This window comes from Suncus etruscus, chromosome 1, assembly GCF_024139225.1.
Source record: "Suncus etruscus isolate mSunEtr1 chromosome 1, mSunEtr1.pri.cur, whole genome shotgun sequence".
Taxonomy (NCBI): domain Eukaryota; kingdom Metazoa; phylum Chordata; class Mammalia; order Eulipotyphla; family Soricidae; genus Suncus; species Suncus etruscus.
Window position 1 is genome coordinate 158,444,073 of NC_064848.1, and position 21,279 is coordinate 158,465,351.

General features: G+C 43.9%; 2 protein-coding genes and 2 non-coding genes across 5 annotated transcripts in view; 3 read left to right on the forward strand and 1 right to left on the reverse strand.

Annotated features, from left to right (window-relative positions):
- The first annotated feature begins 645 nt into the window (after positions 1–645).
- On the forward strand, positions 646–20,144 carry TSR1 (TSR1 ribosome maturation factor). The gene is made up of 15 exons (XM_049782278.1): positions 646–783; positions 953–1,056; positions 1,416–1,632; positions 1,755–1,889; positions 2,367–2,788; positions 6,023–6,182; positions 7,333–7,490; positions 8,562–8,758; positions 9,604–9,766; positions 11,259–11,369; positions 13,350–13,482; positions 17,323–17,439; positions 18,535–18,675; positions 19,767–19,841; positions 19,947–20,144. Exons 1-15 carry the CDS (start codon positions 687–689, stop codon positions 20,120–20,122), a joined length of 2,406 nt encoding a protein of 801 aa, XP_049638235.1. The 5' UTR covers positions 646–686; the 3' UTR covers positions 20,123–20,144.
- On the forward strand, positions 11,481–11,575 carry LOC126032951 (small nucleolar RNA SNORD91 family). Its single transcript, XR_007504115.1, has one exon. It is a non-coding gene; the product is annotated as a small nucleolar RNA SNORD91 family (small nucleolar RNA).
- On the forward strand, positions 13,577–13,666 carry LOC126032940 (small nucleolar RNA SNORD91 family). Its single transcript, XR_007504104.1, has one exon. It is a non-coding gene; the product is annotated as a small nucleolar RNA SNORD91 family (small nucleolar RNA).
- A 604-nt stretch (positions 20,145–20,748) lies between the features above and the next one.
- Positions 20,749–21,279, reverse strand: part of SRR (serine racemase) — a 34,489-nt gene continuing 33,958 nt past the window's right edge. For both annotated transcript variants that reach the window (XM_049782611.1, XM_049782603.1), the window contains one exon: positions 20,749–21,048. In XM_049782611.1, the coding sequence (XP_049638568.1) occupies positions 20,842–21,048 (207 nt within the window). In that variant the 3' untranslated portion in view covers positions 20,749–20,841. The remainder of the gene's footprint in view (positions 21,049–21,279) is intronic.

A 21,279-nucleotide genomic window follows, 5' to 3' on the forward strand; every position in this document is an offset into this window, starting at 1 on the left:
TCCAGCTTTGGAAAAGCCCTCAGTCGCAGACAGCCCACCCCACCCACACCCACACGCACACCCTACAGGGGGACCAAACATCCCTTCGATATTTAGAGCCTGAACCCCACATCCACATCCATTCCCAGCTTTGGAAAACCCTCAGCGGCAGACACACACACACACGGACCACCCCACATCCACATCCATTCCCAGTTTTGGAAAACCCACAGCAGCAGACACACACACACACACACACACACACACACACGGGGACCCAACATCCCTTAGGAATTTAGGAATTTAGAGCCTGAACCCCACATCCACGGATTCATTTCCAGCTTTGGAAAAGCCCTCAGCCGCAGACACACACACGGAATAAAGACTCCTCCCTTACAGAAAGCAACTTGACATCACACACACACGCGCGCGCGCCCTACAGGGGGACCAAACATCCCTTAGGGACTCAGAGCCCGGCTCAACCCACATCCACATCCACTTCCGGCTTTGGATTCCAAAGCCCACGGCCACAGGCTGGCGAGACTAAAGCTTGAGCCGCGGCTCGGCCCAGACGCCGACACAGCCCTCCCGGAGCCTGGGGAAGCACTCTCGCGAGAGCACCGCGAGGCCCCGCCCTCCCCGCCCAGAGACCGGAAGTGCGAGCCTCGCCCGGAAGTGGTGGCGAGGAGGGCCACGTGAGCGGCAGCATGGCGGCCCATCGGTCTGGGCCGCTCAAGCAGCAAAATAAAGCGCACAAGAGCGGGCGGCATCGGAGCCGCGCCTCTGCGCAGCAGGACAGCAAAGGTGAGAAGATGGGGTGAGAGGAAGGAGAACTAGTCTTCGCCTCTTGTGTTGCCCAGGCCCTCAGTGCGCCCCTCCAGCACGTGCTGCTAAGTTGGGCCGGGAGGGACCGCTTTTCTGAGGATGCCTTCTAGGATGCCCCACGTTACGTCTTTTCTGATTTGCTCTCTAGGACGTGTAGCACCGAAAATCCTAAGCAAGAAGGTAAGGAAAGAGCTCAGCAGAGTAGACCAGAGACATCGCGCCAGCCAGCTCCGAAAGCAGAAGAAGGAGGCGGTAAGAAGAATGGGCCTTGGAAGGTTGTATTTTCTCAACCTTTCTGGGTGGGAGTGCTTTAAAGTAGTAAATATGGCCTTGGGGGGCCGGAGCCAACCCGGGTTTGATCCCTGCATCCCATATGGATCCCCTGAGCACAAAACAAACAAAAAAAAGTGGCCTTGGGAAGAGACCTGGAATGAATACTAACGTCAAAGCCCATCCCAGGCAGATCTAGATCTAGACTCAGTTGAAACATTCCTTTGGTTTATGCTCTTGCTGACCCCTCTGACAGACATGCTTGTTTGATTATTGGGGACATCTGTATTTTTTTTTCTTATACCCTAATATTACTAAGTACTGAAACTTTGTTCCTTCAGGTTCTGGCAGAGAAGAGACAACTAGGCAGCAAGGATGGTCCCCCTCATCAGGTGTTGGTGATACCCCTGCACAACAGGATTTCCCTGCCAGAGGCTTTCAGGCTGCTTCAGGATAACAACACTGGAACTGTACACTTGGACGCAAGGGGAAGCACCAGCTTTATGCTTTTATGCCCTCGCTTGAAACATCGATGGTTTTTCACATCTGCAAGACCAGGTTAGGGTTTATGATATTTTTGTTATTGTTAAGTCTTGAATAGTGGTTATTTTTTCAATATAATGTGCAGATGTTAACCCCATCTTCCTACTAACTTTGTGTTCCATCTTTTTTATCTCTAGGGGATCTACACACTACCTTAGACTTGGCTAAAGTGGCTGATACCATTCTGTTTCTCCTTGATCCATTAGAAGGCTGGGACAGTACAGGGGATTACTGCCTTTCCTGCCTCTTTGCTCAGGGCCTTCCCACCTATAGTAAGTGAGTTGGGTATTAAATTAACATTATTGTACACCTGTGTATTACTTATCAGACTCTGATACTTGATAAACGAATACAACTATATCCTGTATTTAGCTGACAGTGGATTGTATGTGTATGGCTAAACTTAGTCCATTATTTATAATTCTGTAAGGCTTTTTATTTTGGGATTTCCTTTCCCAAAGGAAAAAGAATATGAAGCTTAGTTGTTTTTTGTGTGTGTTTTTATGTTTTGTTTTTGGGCCACACCCAGTGACGCTCAGGGATTACTCCTGGCTATGTGCTCAGAAATCACTCCTGGCTTGGGGGACCATATGGGACGCTAGGGGATCGAACTGCAGTCCGATCTAAGCTAGTGCGGGCAAGGCAGACGCTCTGGCCCCTGAAGCTTGGTTTTGCTATAAAATTTCTAGGGGATAGCCGAGAGCTTGACTGTTTTGCACAGATAATGAAATCTTTTCTCTTGCTCATAGCCCTAGTTATCCAGGGAGTTTCTGGCCTTCCACTGAAGAAACAAATAGATGCCAAGAAGAAGTTAAGTAAAGCAGTGGAGAAGCGCTTTCCTGATGACAAACTCCTCCTGTTAGACACTCAACAAGAAGCAGGAATGTTGCTGAGGCACTTGGCTAACCAAAAGCAGCGGCATCTTGCCTTTCGAGATCGGCGAGCTTACTTGTTTGCCCATGCTGTTGACTTTGTGCCTAGTGAAGAGAATAACCTGGTGGGCACCATGAAAATCTCAGGCTATGTTCGTGGGCAGAGTTTGAATGTAAATAGCTTGCTGCATATTGTTGGACATGGTGATTTCCAGATGAAGCAGATAGATGCCCCTGTGGATCCTTTCCCTTTAAGTCCTCGAGTCATCAAATCTCAAAAGGACTCAGGTATGATGGAGGTAAGATAAATGCATGTTCTTCAAATGTGTACAGTAGATTCATGTATAAATTGGTTCAGGATAGGTACTAACTTCAGAAATGATCATCTCTTTACCTAGGCAAGTAGTGTTATCTCTAGAGATGAATGTTAGTTCAAAGAGAAACACCTGGGGCCAGAGTGGTAGTGCAGTGTGTAGTTTTGCCTTGCATACTGTCAATCTGGGTTCGATCCCTGGCATCCCATGTGGTTTCCCAGCCCACGGAGCGATTTCTGACTGCAGATCCAGGACCTTTAAGTGTCATCAGATGTGGCCCAAAACCAAGTAAAAAGAAAAGGAATAGAAACAAAGTGAAACACCTAAAATGTCTGCATTAGTGTACATCATTACAATGCTAATACGCTGGTATATCACATTTATCCCACACTTTGTTTTTTTTTGTTTGCTTGTTTTGTTTTTTGATTTTGTTTTTATGTTTTTGGGTCACACCCAGCAGTGTTCAGGGGTTACTCCTGGCTTTATGCTCAGAAATCACTCCTGGCAGGCTCAGGGGACCATATGGGATGCCAGGATTCGAACCACCAACCTTGTGCATGCAAGGCAAACACCTTACCTCCATGCTGTCTCTCCGGCTCCCTTATCCCACACTTTGTAAGGTATCTTTTATAGCATTGGTTGAGTTTGAAAAAGACCAATAAGACCTTCCCCCTTTTTTTCTCTTGAAAAATAGGTTAAAAAAAAAAAACTCAAGCACAAGTAGAGAAGAAAATCAAGTATTGTCCAAAGACAAATGAGTGGATAAAGAAACTGGTACATCTACACAATAGAATACTACACACCTATTAGAAAAAATGAAGTCTTGGGGCCGGAGATAGCACAGTGGCTTTTGCCTTGCAAGTAGCCGATCCAGCACCTAAGGTGGTTGGTTTGAATCCCCGCATCCCATATGGTCCCCCGTGCCTGCCAGGAGCTATTTCTGAGCAGATAGCCAGGAGTAACCCCTGAGCGCTGCTGGGTGTGGCCCAAAAACCAAAAAATATATATATATAAATAAAGTCATGAAATTTGCTTATACATGGATGGATATAGAGAGTATTATGATGAGTGAAATGAGTGACAGGGATAGACATAGAATGATTATTCCTGGGGCTAGAGTGGTAGCACAGCGGGTAGGGTGTTTGCTTTATATGTGACTGACCTGAGGTCGACCCCTGGCATTCCATAAGGTCCCCCAAGTCTGTCAGGAGTAATTTCTGAGTGCAGAGCCAGGAGTAAATAATCCCTAAGCACTGCTGAAAGTGGCCCAAAAACAAAAGAAAAAAATGATTACACCCATTTTCTTTTTTTTTTTTTTTTTTTTTTTTTGTTTTGTTTTTGGGCCACACCCGGTGGTGCTCAGGGGTTACTCCTGGCTGTCTGCTCAGAAATAGCTCCTGGCAGGCACGGGGGACCATATGGGACACCGGGATTCGAACCAACCACCTTTGGTCCTGGATCGGCTGCTTGCAAGGCAAACGCCGCTGTGCTATCTCTCCGGGCCCTGATTACACCCATTTGTCGGCTATTTTTTAAAAAATATGATGATAATACCCAAAGGCAATAGAGATGAAGGTCAGGAGGACTGATTTATGATAGGAAGCTTGGGGGGAGTGCAGTTGGAGCAGAGAAGAGACCAATACGACAGTTATTGTTGGAAATAATCACCCTGGACAAGAACTGGGTGTTGAAAGGAGATAAAATGATATACATAATACCTGTTCAGTAACAATATTGCAAAACACAATATCTAAAGGGAAAAAAAGAAAGACAAGACAACTAGCTGCCATAGTGGCAGGGAGAAGGGTGGAAAGGAAACTGGAGATGGTGGTAGAAAAGTTCATGGTTGGGGCCGGAGAGATAGCATGGAGGTAAGGCGTTTGCCTCTCATGCAGAAGGTCATCGGTTCGAATCCCGGCGTCCCATATGGTCCCCCGTGCTTGCCAGGAGCGACTTCTGAGCGTGGAGCCAGGAGTAACCCCTGAGCACTGCCGGGTGAGACCCAAAAAAAAAAAAAAAAAAAAAAAAAAAAAGTTCATGGTAAAAAAAAAAGAAAAGAAAAGTGCATGGTGAAGGGATGGGTGTTAAACATTCTATGACAAACTTGGTCAAGAACAAATTTGTAATTGTACCTCTTGGTGATACAATTGTGTCTTGGTGTATCTCTTCAGTTTTAAAAATTATTTTTATTTGGGGGCTGGAGAGATAGTATAGAGCTAAGGCATTTGCTTCGTATGCAGAAGGATGGCGGTTCAAATCCCGGCATCCCAGATGGTCCCCCGAGCCTGCCAGGAGTGATTTTTGAGCATAGAGCCAGGGGTAACCCCTGAACACTGTCGGGTGAGAACCAAAAAAAATTTATATTTATTTAAATACCATGGTTACAGAATTCATACTACAGTTTTGTTTTATTTTTTACAGATACAGCTGTTCTTTCAAACGGGTGTGGCCCAAAAACCAAAAAAAAAAAAACAAAAAAAAAAAAAACAAAAAAAAACAGATAAAGCTGTTCTTGACTAAGTTATTGTCATACAATGTACAGCATTCTTCACCAGTGCGCAATTCTTGCCACCAATGTTACCAGTGTCAGGGAGGGTGAGAGGAGACTGTTAACTTAAAAATTATTTTTAAAAAATTAAATATTGCTTAAGTAACGACCTGCTGCAGCAGTTGAAAAAATAAAATAGCAAACTTCACAAAAGAGGTTAGATGAAAACCAAGTATTTGAGAAGGATGAGTGTGATTTATGAGGTGAAATGAGATGAATATTTAGAAGTCAGACTTCATGAATCTTAGGACTAGTTATGGATCAGTGAATCTTTTTGAAGTAAAGCTTGGAGGGAGGGAAGGAGGTAACTAATAAGTAGATTATGGTTGCCAGTTTAGGAAATAGAACCACTTGAGAACTCTTGTCAAGGCTTTGTTTTGCTGTTTTTGGTTTGGGGGCTACCCCTGTGCAGCTCAGGGGTTATTCCTGGCTGTGATCTCAGCCCTGGTAGTAGGACTTAGGGAACCATATGGGATGCCTGGGTTTGAACTCAGGCCGTGCAAGGTAAGTATCCTACCTGCTGTACTGTCTCTCCAGCCCCTCTTGACAAGTTTTGACTTTTGTTTCATCCTATTTCATTCATTCATACACTTGGGAACTACATTATTTCTCTCTGAGTTGATTGTTGAATTTAGTCGGTTCTTTATTAATCAGATGCTTTTGGTTTTCAGATTTGTTCTACAGATACTGTAGCTGATATGGAGGAAGATGTTAAGGTCCTAATGAAAGCAGATCCTCATAGACAAGAATCTCTGCAAACAGAGGTGATCCCAGATCCAATGGAGGGAGAACAGACTTGGCCCACTGAAGAGGAACTGAATGAGGCAAATGGTTGGTACTAGCACACTTATTTTTGCTAGGTATTGGTTTTGTGTAGCTCCTCACAGTGAGGACCCTATATGTAATGTAATATATGTTATATATGTAACATGTATGTTATATATTATATATGTGTAATATATAATACATCTATATAGGTGTATTTTGAGATCTGTCTTTTGTGCTTATTCTTTCCTGTTTCAAAACGATACACCTTTGGGTGGGGTGAGGGAAGGTTGAGACCATATTTAGTGATTATCAAGGGGCTACTCCTGCCTCTATGCTGAGATTCTACTGGGAATCAAACTGGAGTTTGCTGCATACAAGGAAAGTAATCTCTTTACTTTAGTCCCCAATTTTGCTTCTTTTCTCAAAATTATTAGTTAATTGAATGACTCAGAGGGTTGGAGTGCATTTTTTGTATCATGGAGCCCCAGTTTCAATACCCTGCACCTCATGGTTCCCAGAACTTCATGGTGTGGCCCAAAGCCTGAAAAAAAGCACTATTTCCTAACAAATAAACAACTTTCCTTCATTACAGGCTTTTGGGATGTGAAAGGAGGGACACTGAATAGTATACATGGGTAAATCTTAGCTCAGGGCTTATGGCATCATTTGGTGCCAAGAATGAAACCCAGGTCTCTTGTATACAAATCATTCTCTAGCCCTTTGAGTAGTCCAGTCTCTCTGGTTTGCCACCTTTTTTTCTTTTTTACTTTTTTTTGTTTTTTTGGGTCACACCCGGCAGCGCTCAGGGGTTACTTCTGACTCTATGCTCAGAAATCGCCTCCAGTAGGCTCGGGGTACAATTTGGGATGCTGCGACTCTAACCACTGCTTTGCTATCTCTTTAGCCCCTGGTTTGCCTTCTTACTTAATTGTGTATATTATCAGTTTTGGGGATAAACTTAAAAATAATTTCCTCTCTATTTGTTAGTTTGTCTTTTTTTGTTTGTTTGTTTTTTGGGGCCACACCTCTGCACTCTGGTTCTGCACTCAGAAATCATTCTTGTCAGGTTTGGCAGACCATATGGAAAGCAAGAGATTGAATCTGGGTCCAGCCCCCTGTTGTTGACAGTAGTGTCTAGTATCTTGCTTAATTGAGAGAATCTATAATAAGAGAAGGGCGGTGTGTAATTTACTAAATTTGTTTTGCTATGAAGACCATCTGAAGGAACGGTCCAAGGTGGTGAAGAAGGTACCCAAAGGAACATCCAGTTACCAGGCTGAATGGATTTTGGATGAAGATGGTGAAACTAATGGGGAAGATGAAGAGGATGATTATCTAGAACATGAGGATTTTATGGAAGAAGAATCTCAGGTTAGGAAATTGGGCCTATAGCCCACAGAACCCCAAATGCAAGAAGGCAAAATACAATTTTGACCTTCAAGGTAGTGAGGCGTGCATTGTTTCCATTATATAACTTTACATCTATTAGAATTGGTATTATTAATAGTGGACTAGGAATCTAGTAAATTATTTGTTCTTAACTTAATGGTCCTTCCCCACTACCACCTTAACCTTGGTTTTTGTTTTGCCTTTTTGTGTGTGTGTGTGGTTTTTGGGTCACACCCAGCAGTGTTCAGGAGATACTCCTGGCTCCATGCTCAGAAATTGCTCCTGGCAGTCATGGGGGACCATAACCTTGGGGTTTTTTTGCCCTACCTAAAGGTGCTTTTAAGCTATTCCTGACAATACTTAAGGAACTCTGTGGCACCAGGAATGGAACCTGGGTCTCCTGCTTACAAAACATGTATTTAGTTTGCTATCATTTTTTTTTTTTTAACATAAACCTATAATCCTGACTCTAGGCTTACTCCTGGTTCTGTACTCTGGAATCACTCTTGTTTTGGTTTGGTTTGGGGCCACTCTCACAGATACTCAGTGATTCCTCCTGGTTCTGCACTCAAGAATTACTCTCGGATCATACAGCCAACCATACAAAGTGTTAGAAATTGAACCTGAGGGCCCGGAGAGATAGCACAGCTGCGTTTGCCTTGCAAGCAGCCGATCCAGGACCAAAGGTGGTTGGTTCGAATCCTGGTGTCCCATATGGTCCCCCGTGCCTGCCAGGAGCTATTTCTGAGCAGACAGCCAGGAGTGACCCCTGAGCAATGCCGGGTGTGGCTCAAAAAAAAAACAAAAAAAAAAAGAAATTGAATCTGAATTGGCTGTATGCAAGGCAAATGCCCTACCTGCTATTGTATCATTCCTTCATTTTGGGTGCTTGGGGATCCAATTCAGGTTGACCATATGCAAAGCAAGTTGACTTTCCTCTGTACTGTCACCCCAGTCCAAAGTAGGCTATTTTTATCGCCCTCAAGTTAATGGCCTTCGTTCAGGGAAGAAATGTCTATGGGCTCATTAAAAACACAGTTCTTTATATTGCAGGATGAGAGTAGTGAAGAAGAGGAAGAGGAGGAATGTGAAACAATGACCATAGGGGAATCTGTGCGTGATGATCTGTATGATGAAAAACTGGATGAGGAGACTGAGGAAAAAATGTTGGAAAAATATAAACAAGAAAGACTGGAAGAAATGTTTCCAGATGAAATAGATACCCCCCGTGATGTGGCTGCCAGAATTCGGTTAGTCATCAAGTCTAAAAATCAGTCTACTTAAAGCTATGTGATTCTGAACTATATCAGAATAATTCTTTTTTTGGGGGGGGGAGGTCACACCCGGTAGCGCTCAGGGGTTACTCCTGGCTCTATGCCCAGAAATTGCCCCTGGCAGGCTCGGGGGACCATACGGGATGCTGGGATTTGAACCACCGACCTTTTGCATACAAGGCAAGTACCTTACCTATCTTGCTATCTCTCTGGCCCCCTATAGGGCTGAGATTCTATGTAGGAGGGTAACTTTTACATTACTGGAAACAGTGTAGCAAAAAAAAACCACAGTAAATTGTTTTGTCCTTGAGACAACAGTATTATTGTATTATTGTTGTCTTGAGACTACAGTATTATAAACTATTCTAGATTGTAGTCTTGATTTAGGGGTGGAGAGGACACACCCTCTGGTACTCAGGTTACTCACTCTGTACTCAGGAATCACTTCTTTTGATCTGAAGGATCAACTGTGTGCTAGGAATTAAACCTGGGTCTGCCATGTGCAAGAACCCTTTCTGCTGCTTTATCGCTCCAGCCTCTTTTTTTACAAGATTAGAGTATTGGTGAGTTTTTATTTGTTTTGGGTCCCACGGATCAATCCAGAACTAGATGTGAATTCTGTACTATCATTTAGGTACTGTTCAGCCTAAAATGAGATGTTTCTGTTTTGGTTTTGGGTTTTTGAGCCACACCAAGCAAGATGGGAAGGGAGGGGAATAGCAGGTTTGTCATGCTCAGTAGTGCTTGGGGTATATGTAGTGCTAAGATCAAAGCATGCACTTCATGAGAGGTTTTCTATTTCTCTAAAACCTTTATTCTAGATTTCAGAAATACAGAGGTCTCAAGAGCTTCAGGACATCTCCTTGGGATCCTAAGGAAAATCTTCCTCGAGATTATGCTCGGATCTTTCAGTTTCAGAACTTTACTAATACAAGGAAACGCATCTTTAAAGAGATTGAGGAAAAAGAATTTGAAGGAGCTGAGGTAGCTGCCTTCCTTTTCTGTCCCATCTTGTTTGCAGTAGAACACAAAATGGGAGAAACCATTGAGTCAAATAAATAGAAGTGGAGTTGGGAACAGAAAGTCTAAGGTCATACTACCCTGAATATGCTTGATTTCATCAGATGTGCTTTGGGAGATAAGCTACTCCTAATTGTGCTCTGCTTTGGGATTACTCCTGAAGGTGTTGCTTTTATGTGGTACTGGGTATCAAGCATAGATTAGTCCACATGCCAGGCCCATTCCTCCTCCCCCCCTTGTACTTATTATCTGGCCCAGAAACTGAAAAGGCTTCTTTTGTTTGGGGGGCCCAAACCTAGCAGTTCTCAGGGATTATTTCTAGCTCTGCATTCAGGAATCACTCCTGATGGGCTCGGGAATCATATGGGATGTCAGGGATTGAACTCTGGTAGCTGCATGCAAGGCAAGTGCCTCACCTGCTATACTTTTACTCTGATCCAACTGAAAAAGTTTTAACTGGGTTAGTTGAGGGTTTTTTTTGTTTGTTTTTTGTTTGTTTATTTTTTCGGCCACACCCAGTGACACTCAGGAGTTACTCCCTGGCTATGTGCTCAGAAATGGCTCCTGGCTTGGGGGACCATATGGGACTCCAAGGGAACAAACAGAGGTCCATCCTAGGCTAGCACCGGCAAGTTAGATGCCTTACCACTCCGTGCCACCACTCTGTTTCTGGGGGGTGAAGTGGGGTTGTTTTTCTTGTTGTTTTGTCATACCTGGCAGTGCTTAGAGGTTACTCCTGACTCTGCATTTAGGAATAACTACTGACAGTGCTGGGGGAGGAGCACAACATCAAGGTTTAAACTGGGTCAACCACATGCTCTATGCACTATGTCTCTGGCCCTGGGTAGTTTTGTGAAGGGCAAGGAATGATTTTAAGATAGTATAAAAGAACTTTTTCTTTAGGCCACACCAGAAGTGCTCAGGGACTCCTAAAAGCCCTGGGATTGCTCCAGGAATTATTTGGGGAAACAAGTGGTGCCAGCATTTGCCAGGCCTGCATGCAAAGTATGTATCAAGCCTATTGAGCTATTCCATAGTTATTCTGTGAGTCTGAATATATTTGTATGTGTGTGTTTTAGTTTGGGTTTTTTGGGTTTTTTTGTCACTTGGAGGTCTGCAGGCTCTGCACTCAGTAATCACTCCTGGCAGGCTCAGGACCATATGGTATGCCGGATTGAACCTGGATTGTCCTGCCAACTGTACTTTTGCTCCAGTCCCAAGACTGAATATATTTGGAGGAATATCTTATGGGACAGAGAGATAGTACAGAGATTAAAGTGCTTACCTTGAATCTAGCCCAACCTGGTTTGATCTCCAGCATCTCATATAATCCCAAGCACAGACTCAGAACCACCACTAGGTATAGGTATATGGCTAATTTTCCCCACCACCCAAAAAAGGGAAGCACTTTGTTATTGAGATCCACTGAGTAACTGCTTGGTATTTTTTCTGGCAGGTTGGCTGGTATGTCACACTTCATGTCTCAGAAGTTCCTGTCTCAGTGAATGAGTGCTTTAAGCAGGGACTACCCTTGATTGCGTTCTGCTTACTACCTCATGAACAGAAGGTAAGTTAATCCTCTGAGAATTGGAGAGTTGTGAACACACTTCAGGCCAGCTTAGACCATCTAAAAGCTTCTATGGTATGAAAATGCTGCCTTATAATTAGGAATCAGAATAAGAGAAGTCGATGATGGTTTTAGCTAACATTGTCTGAACCTGTCTGAAGCATCTCAGTGATGCAGTATTTATGGTTTCTGAGACTACTCTATTAAACTATGCATTTGTCAGGTGAACATTTAGTCAAATTGATAACCTTAAACTCAAATTTAAGAGGGTTGGAGAGATAGGTCATTCCTGACTCTGCACTCAGCAATAACTCCTGGCAGTGCTGGTGGGAGGACTACATGAACATCAGGGTTTAAACTGGGTCAGCCACATGCTCTACCCCCTGGGTCGAATCTCCAGGACAGTATATGATTCCTCAAGTGCCATCAGGAATGACTCCTAATCACAGCCAGGAATAAGCCCTGATTGCTACCAGGTGACCTAAAAGTTCAGGAATCACCCTCCCGCCCACAAATAAAGGGTCAAAACCGACACATGGATCTCTTTTCTCTTGGTGGCCACTAGTTATGTTTTTGGGGTAATATATGGGTGCTGGTCCAGGATCAATGTAAGTGCAGATTAGTGAAGTAGGCTTGAGTGAGTATGATCGGAAATTTAAATAAATGGAGATGCTGGTAGTGTGACAGGTGTTGAGCTTGTACATGGGATGCTGAATTAGCACAGAGGGTCTATCAGAATTCTGAAGATCAATCTGTGTTATGATCTGAATACAAGTACTGATGGGAGAGAAAAGGTAAATGCTTCTTACCTATGTATACTCAATCATAAATTAACATTGAAAGGATGACATACACCCTTTCCCTCTTTATTCTAGGGTAGAAACCCAGGCCCTCACCAATATACCTGGTAGCATTATGTGTTTTGGGGGGCAAGGTACAAGGAACAGGGTGGGAGAAACCACACCCAGTGGTACTGAGGGATTAATCCTGGTGGTGGTGCAAGGACTATATGGAATGCCAGATATTAAACCAGGGTTGGATGCATACAAGGCAGGTATCTTATCCACTATACTCTCTAGTATTGCCATTTCATTTAAGGGAGAGATGGTGCTCAGGGAACCATTATAGGGTACTGGGAATCAAACGTGCTGTACTATCTCTTCAACCCCCAATATTGCCAGCTTTTTTTTTTTTTTTTTTTTTTTTTGGTTTTTGGGTCACACCCAAACACCTTGTTTGTTCTTTTAAAGTTGGGAGTAAGTGCAGTGATAGTACATCAGGTAGGGTGCTTGCATTACATGTGGCCAGCCCAGTTTCATCCCTGGTACCCCATTCTGATGTCCCACCAGAAGTAGTCCCTGAACACAGTCAGGAATAAGTCCTGAGAAACCCCAGATCTGGCCAGAATACAAAAAAAATTAAAATTAGGGCCAAGAGATAGCACAGCATTAGGGCGTTTGCCTTGCACACAGCTGACTCAGGATGGACGGTGGTTTGAATCCCAGCATCTCTTGATCCCCTATGCCAGGATCGATTTCTGAGCACAGAGCCGGGAGTGCTGCCAGGTGTAGCCCAAAAACAAACAAATTAAAATGAGGTTAGAATGGATGTGGAGGGGCCAGAGAGATAGCACAGTGGCGTTTGCCTTGCAAGCAGCTGTCCCAGGACCCCAGGACCAGACCAAAGGTGGTTGGTTCAAATCCCGGCGTCCCATATGGTCCCCCATGCCTGCCAGGAGCTATTCCTGAGCAGATAGCCAGGAGTAACCCCTGAGCACCGCTGGGTGTAGCCCAAAAACAAAACAAAACAAAAAAAAAAATGGGAGTAGAGAGATAGTACTTGGCTTACAGGAGACCAACCTAGGTTTGAACACCCCAAATAGTCCCCTGAATATTGCCAGGTGTGGCCCAAAACAAACAAAACCAACAAAGTTAGGATGTTATTCTCAAGTAATTTCTATCCTGACGACTTGGATTCCAGATGTCAGTCTTGAATATGGTAGTGAGCCGGCATCCTGGCAACACTGAACCTGTGAAAGCCAAAGAGGAACTGATTTTCCACTGTGGGTTCAGACGCTTCCGAGCCTCTCCTTTATTCTCTCAGCACACTGCAGGTAACTATGTTATATTGTAGAGCCAAATGTTGTGGGTCTGTAGGGACTAATTTAAAACTACGTCTCTGGCTTAGAAATGTTTCCAGTACTCTGATTTAGGAGCCAATGATGTGTTCAAAATGTCTGAACCTGTCTGAAGCATCCCAGTGATGCCACATCTTTGTGATGCTGAGGCTTCTTGCTATGAGGTTTTGGCTTATTTTTTATTTTAGGCACCATGGATAACAGTACTGTTGATGACAGGGTTGATATATAATGCAATCCTTCACTACTCTTGCCATGTCAACTTCCCCTCTCCCATCATTGCCCCAGTGCTCCCCCATCCCATGGTAGGCATCCTGGGGAAGACCAGTTCTCTTTATTCTATTGCCTTTTGGGCATGTGCTATTCCTCTACTGTGTTTCTTTATATCCCAGGATTTTGTCATTTTGTCTGTCCCTCTCCTTCTGACTACTCAGCCCAATACTTTACATCAGTCCATGTTGCAGCAATTGTATGATTTCATCATAAAACCAGTAGTATTCAGGGGCCGAAGAGATAGCATGGAGGTAGGGCATTTGCCTTACATGCAGAAGGATGGTGGTTCGAATCCCGCCATCCCATATGGTCCCCCGAGCCTGCCGGGAGAGATTTCTGAGCGTAGAGCCAGGATTAACCCTTGAGTACTGCCGGGTGTGACCCGAAAACAAACAAACAAAAATACCAGTAGTATTCCATTGTGTATCTGTAGCATTTGGAGGGGGGGGGGGATCACACCCAATGGTACTCAGGGTTTATTCCTGGGCTCTGTGCTCCTAGCAGTCTCAGGACCATATGGATGCCAGGGATCAAACCCAGGTCCATCCTGGGTCAACCGCATACAAGGCACAATCCCTTACTGCTGTGCTATCTCTCCTGCCCAACACTGGTTTTTAATCTTTGGGTTTTTTGTTTTGTTTTGTTTGTTTTGGTTTTGGGTCCCTCCTGGCGGTGCTCAGTGGTTACTTCTGGCTCTGTGCTCAGAAATCACTCCTGGGAGGCATGGGGGACCATATGGAATGCCGGGATTCAGATCACTGCTGTGTACAAGGCAAATTTCCCTTATGATATATCACTAGAGCTTCTATTTTTGGTCCACACCCAGCAGTGTTCAGGGTTGACTACAGGCTCTATTTAGGCATCACTCCACTCCTGATGCTGCAAGGCAAGCACCCTACCCCTACAGTACTATCATTCTGACTTGGCCTCGATGTAGAACATTTTTTTTTTTTTTTTTTTTGGTTTTTTTGGGCCACACCCGTTTGACGCTCAGGGGTTACTCCTGGCTATGTGCTCAGAAATCGCCCCTGGCTTGGGGGGACCATATGGGACGCCGGGGGATCGAACCGTGGTCCTTCCTTGGCTAGCGCTTGAAAGGCAGACACCTTACCTCCAGCGCCACCTACCCGGCCCCGATGTAGAACATTTTTTCATGCACCTTTTGGCTATCTTTGAGGATGTTTTTGTTCATCTCCATTCCCCCTCTACTTTTTGATGGGGTTGGTTGGTTTGGTTTTTGTTTTTTTTGTGGGGGGGGGTTGGGGTCACACCTGGCGGCGCTAGGGTTACTCCTGGCCCTATGCTCAGAAATCACTCCTTGCAGGCTTGGGGGACCATATGGGATGCCAGGATTCGAACCACCACCCTTCTGCATGCAAGGCAAAAACGCCCTACCTCCATGCTATCTCTCCGGCCCCTGGTTTTTGTTTTTTTTGGGTTTGGTTTTTGATCTATACCCAGTGACGCTCGGGTTACTCCTGGCTCTGTGCTCAAGAATTGCATCTGGCAGGCTCAGGGGACCATATGGGATGCCAGATATTGAACCCAGATTGGTCCCAGGTCAGCAGCATGCAAGGCAAATGCCTTATCCACTGTGCTATCACTCTGGCCACATGGTTTTTTTTTTTTTGTTTTTTTTTTTGGCCACACCCAGCAGTGCTCAGGGGTTACTCCTGGCTGTCTGCTCAGAAATAGCTCCTGGTAGGCACAGGGGACCATATGGGACACCGGGATTCAAACCAACCACCTTTGGTCCTTGATTGGCTGCTTGCAAGGCAAATGCCACTGTGCTATCTCTCCGGGCCCAGGGTTTTTTTTTCCTTATAAGTACTTCCAGTGCTTCATATATATTTGATTTTTTTTTCTTTTTCTTTTTTCTTTTTAAAGCCAGTCAAATTGAGCAGTGGGGGGGGGTTATATACCAACTTTTGTGATACTAACGTTAATAAGTTCTGATAAACCACTGCCATCGGACCAGCCATATTTGATTTTAACCCTTTATCAGATGAATATGAGCAAATACTTATCCCAATCTTATTTTAATTTTATTAAACCTTTTGGAATTTACAAAATTGTTCATACTACAATTATTTCAGGCATACAGTGTTCCAATACCAATCCCACTACGGGTTTCAATTTACCTCCATCAATGTCCCCAGTTTCCTTCCCACACCCCAAGCCTGACTGTGGGGTATCTTCCTTATTTTGGTCATCCTTTCCTTTTCGGGGCAGAAGCTCTTAGTCTGATATAGACCCATTTGTTTATCTTTGCTTGGCCAGTAGTATTGAGTCAATGAAGATACCTTTAGCTCCAGTGTCATTTTGTCATGAGTTTTTTGATCCTGAGTATGTGTGTGTGTTTGGTTTTTGGGCCACACCTGGCAGCATTCAGGGCTTACTCCTGGCTATGCACTAAGGAATTACTCCTTGCAGTGGTCAAGGGACCAAATAGAATGCTGGTAATCAAACACAAGTTGGCCGTATGCAAGGTAAATGCTAACTGCTGTACTATTGCTCAAGCCCCATATTTTGAATGATTTTAAATAGTCATTACTTGTTACCTGCTTCATAAAATTGTGTGCAGGTTTGGGCCCGGAGAGATAGCACAGTGGCGTTTGCCTTGCAAGCAGCCAATCCAGGACCAAAGGTGGTTGGTTCGAATCCCGGTGTCCCATATGGTCCCCCGTGCCTGCCAGGAGCTATTTCTGAGCAGACAGCCAGGAGGAACCCCTGAGCACTGCCGGGTGTGGCCCAAACACCCAAAAAAAAATTGTGTGCAGGTTTGGAAATATTAGAGGGGGTATGGTGGCTACCTTGCATATAGCCGACCCAGGTTTAATCTCCAGCATCTCATGTGCATAATAGTGCATGCAGTTGACATAGATTTGATCTCTGACATCCTATATGGCCCCCTAAGCATTATCAGAAGCATTGCTGAGTGCAGAGCCAATAGTAACCCCTGAATGGGTTACTGGGTGCCCCCTGAAAAAAAGAAACTTTGGATATTTATTTTTTATATGAGACAGGGAAATACCTAGAGAACTAATGGAGATACAGAAAAACTCACTGGGGCCAGAGTGGTAGCACAGTAATAGGGTGTTTGCCTTGCACATGGCTGGCCCAGGACAGACGCGGGTTCAATCCCCAGGCATCCCATATGGTCCCCTGATCTAGGAGTGATTTCTGAGCGCCATTGGGTATAACCAAACTAAACAAAACAGAGTAAAAAAGAAAAACTAGCTGTATTAGTTTTAAGAATTGTACTGAGGGCCCGGAGAGATAGCACAGCGGTGTTTGCCTTGCAAGCAGCCGATTCAGGACCAAAGGTGGTTGGTTCGAATCCTGGTGTCCCATATGGTCCCCCGTGCCTGCCAGGAGCTCTATTTCTGAGCAGACAGCCAGGAGTAACCTCTGAGCACCGCCGGGTGTGGCCCAAAAACCAAAAAAAAAAAAAAGAATTGTACTGATAATAGCTTTTCATAGACTTGATTCACCTATATTTTCTCATGTTTTTGGTTTTATTTTGTAACCCTTATATGGCAGCGGATAAACATAAATTTCAGAGATTTCTAACTGCTGACACGGCCCTGGTTGTGACGGTGTATGCCCCAATCACTTTTCCTCCTGCATCTGTACTGCTCTTCAAGCAGAATAATGATGGTAAGTTGAATGTACAAAGGCCTGCATGTCCGTAATAGGTTTAACTTTTATTTTCTGCCCTTAGACTTAGGACACAGATATGAAAAGGCAGTGATAGGGGCTGGCAGAGTGATAGCACAGTGTGGAAGGCATTTGCCTTGCACTCAGCCAACTTGGTTTCCATCTCTGGCATCCCATATAGTCCCCCAAGTCTACCAGATGTGATTTCTGAGCTGAGAGCCAGGAATAATCCCTGAGCACTGCTAGGTGTGACTGAATCTTCCACCCACCCCCCCCAAAGAAAAAAGAAAAGCACTGATAGTTTTCAATATATAAAACAGTGATTCATTCAGCAGGAATTATAGTTTTATCTTGCTTGCAATCCTTAACTAAGTTCCAAGTGCTATAATAAGGTAAGTTCTGAGGATAGGGATAAGGTACTTTACTTGCATGCAATCCATCCTGGTTCAAATTCTTAGCACTGTATATATTCCCCCTGAGCACTGCTATGTGTGGCTCAAAAATAAATCAAGGACCAAAAACTTCTGAGGAGGGGCTGGAGAGAATGTATAGCAAGCCAGGTGTTTGTCTTGCATGTAGCTGACCTAGGTTCAGTCCCCAGTATTCCATAATGTCCCCTGAGCACCACCCTGAGTGATTTCTGAGCACAGAACAAGGAATAACTCTTGAGCATTGCCAAATGTGGCACAAAAACAAACTTTTGAGGATAGGCTTATGAGTATTATAACTTAGTAATTTTTGCAATTAACATAGAGAGTAGCATAATATGCCCTTACTTTAAGATTTTATATTTATATTTATATATATATACATATTTATACATTATGTTTTATATATAGGGCTGAAACTAGCGCTGTGGGTAGGGTATTTGCCTTGCATGCGGCTGACCTGGGTTTGATGCTCAGCATCCCATGTGGTCCCATCCCGTATCTATTCCATTCTTCTCCCCTGTTCCCCAGCATGCCAAGAATAATTTCTGAGCACAAAGCCAAAAGTAACACTTGAGTGCTGCTTGGGTTTGGCCCCCCCCAAAAAAAAATTGTTATAGGTCTCAATAACTACAAGTGAAGGCTTAACTCAGCTTTTCTTCCTTAGGAATGCACAGTCTAATTGCCACAGGCCATCTGTTGTCAGTGGATCCAGACAGAATGATCATCAAGAGAGTTGTTTTGAGTGGTCATCCTTTCAAAATTTTTACTAAGATGGCAGTAGTACGTTACATGTTCTTCAATAGAGGTAGGTATAAAGATGGGACATGATAGCTTTTGTGGGCTAAAGCAGCGTTTTTCAACCACTGTGCTGCGGCACATGAGAATGCCGTGAGATATTGTCTGGTGTGCAGTGGGAAAAATTTCAATTTCATTCATAACGTGACTTCAGCTCACAGATAGACCAATCATTAGATTCTAGTGATTTATTTCATAATAAAGTAATTATAAAATAACTTCTTGGTCTTTATTTGATTCCTATTCAAGAGAATTCCTTTATATATAGTCAATATAGACACAGAGTTAATTTTTTGTTTTGCTTTGTTTTGGGGGATTTTTTTGGGTCACACCCAACAGCACTCGGGTTACTCCTGGCTCTACACTCAGAAATTGCTTCTGGCAGGGTCAGGGGACCATATGGGATGCCAGGATTCGAACCGCCGACCTTCTGTATACAAGGCAAATGACTTACTTCCATGCTATCTCTCCGGCCCCAATTTTTTTTTAACATTTTCTAATGATGGTGTGCCTCGTGATTTTTTTTTTTTTTCATGAAAAAAGTGTGCCTTTGCACAAAAAAGGTTGAAAAACACTGGGCTAAAGGTTGGTGTAGTTTGGTTTTCACCCACAGCAGGGCTTACTTCAGGGATCACTTTGGCAGTGCTGGATATCATGTGTGGTGTTGGGTATTGAACTTGGATCAGCTGCATGCTAATCAACATCCTTACCTACTTTATATTAGCCCTGGTTTATGTTTGTATATAAAATTTTCATCTTGGAACTATGGACCAGAGATAGTACAATTGGTAGGACATTGCCTTGTATACAGCCAACCTGGTTCAGTTCCCCTGCATTCCACATGGTCTCCCAAGCACTGCCAGGAATAATTCTTGAATGCAGAGCCAGGGTAACCCCAAAAACAAGACAAAAGTTATATCTTGGGAGTTAGAGAGACAGGCACCTACCTAGGGTGCTTGTCTAGCATGTAGCCAGCCTGGGTTTGATCCCGTGCATCACATATGGTCCCCTGACCACTTCCAGAACTAATCCCTAGCACCACTGGATGTGGCCCCCAAAACTTCTTGTTTTGTTTCATCTTTTTCTCTATTTTATTCAAAGATGATGTGCTGTGGTTCAAACCAGTGGAACTGAGAACAAAATGGGGTCGAAGGGGACACATCAAAGAACCTTTAGGTAAGAGAATTTCCTTAGTGTTACTAGGGAAGTGGCTTGAGTTACAGAAGATAACCGTTTTAAGTTTTGCTATTTCATTTTGACTTTGTTGTGTTTTCTTTCTAGGTACTCATGGACATATGAAGTGTAGTTTTGATGGGAAGTTAAAATCTCAGGACACAGTGCTGATGAATCTATATAAACGAGTTTTCCCTAAATGGACTTATGATGCATATGTGCCAGAACCAATATCTTGGATGAAAAATGAGATTTCAACAGTGCGTGAAGTGGACATGGAGTAATGGATTAAATGCTGCTAATTAACATTCTTGTGATGGATACATACAAGTTGTGTTTGGACAAAGTTTATGTTATCTACTTTATCCCATAGTTCTTATGTCCCTGTTCACAAAATAAGACTTTCTTGGCTTTGGGGGCCAGAACGATAAGTAGCACAGCTGTAGGGCATTTGCTTTATATGCAGTTGATTCCAGATGGACCTCGGTTTAATCCCCTGCATCCATATGGTTCCCTGAGCATGCCAGGAGTGATTTCAGAGTGCAGAGCCAGGAATAACCCCTGAGAGCCACAGGGTGTGGCTCAAAAACTTTAAAAAAAAAGAACCTTTTTGAACTCTACAAGGTATGTTTTAAGTTTGGATAGTTCCCTGTTGCTACTAAGTTGAAGAAAGAAAAACAAGTTTTATTGAAATAGCTACTCTTAAGAAGAGAAGTTAGGGGGCCCGGAGAGATAGCACAGCGGGCGTTTGCCTTGCAAACAGCCGATTCAGGACCAAAGGTGGTTGGTTCGAATCCCGGTGTCCCATATGGTCCCCCATGCCTGCCAGGAGCTATTTCTGAGCAGACAGCCAGGAGTAACCCCTGAGCATGGCTGGGTGTGGCCCAAAAACAAAACAAAAAAAAAAAAAGAAAAGTTAGGAAGTTGATAATAAGTAGGTAACAATTTCCAAGTATCTTAACATTAAATCCCATCTCTATTTTACATTACTAAATTAAACAGATTAATAAGGAACTGGCCTTTCAGCCTCAGCCTCCTTCACCCAAGTTAGGGAAGTTAAGTCTACATTTCCTCCACTGAGCACAATACAGATGTTCTTCACTTCTGGAGAAACTGTTTGAAAATGCTGAGACAGCACAGCAGCTATGCCAACAGCAGCTGTAGGTTCAATAAGCAATTTCATCCTCTCCCACACCAGCTGGGCTGCATGCTGTTGATACAAAAGCAATAAGAGTTAGTGAATGAGAGGAGAAAGTCTAGTTGTTGTCTTTTTTGTTTTTGGTTTTTAGGCCATAGCTGGCAGTATTGGGGTTACTACTGGCTCTGTGCTCAGAAGTCACTGCTGCCAGGCTTGGAGACCATATGGGATGCTGGGGTTTGAACTGGGGTCCATCCTGTGTTGGACAGGAGCAAGGCAAATGCCTTACTGCTGTGCTATTAC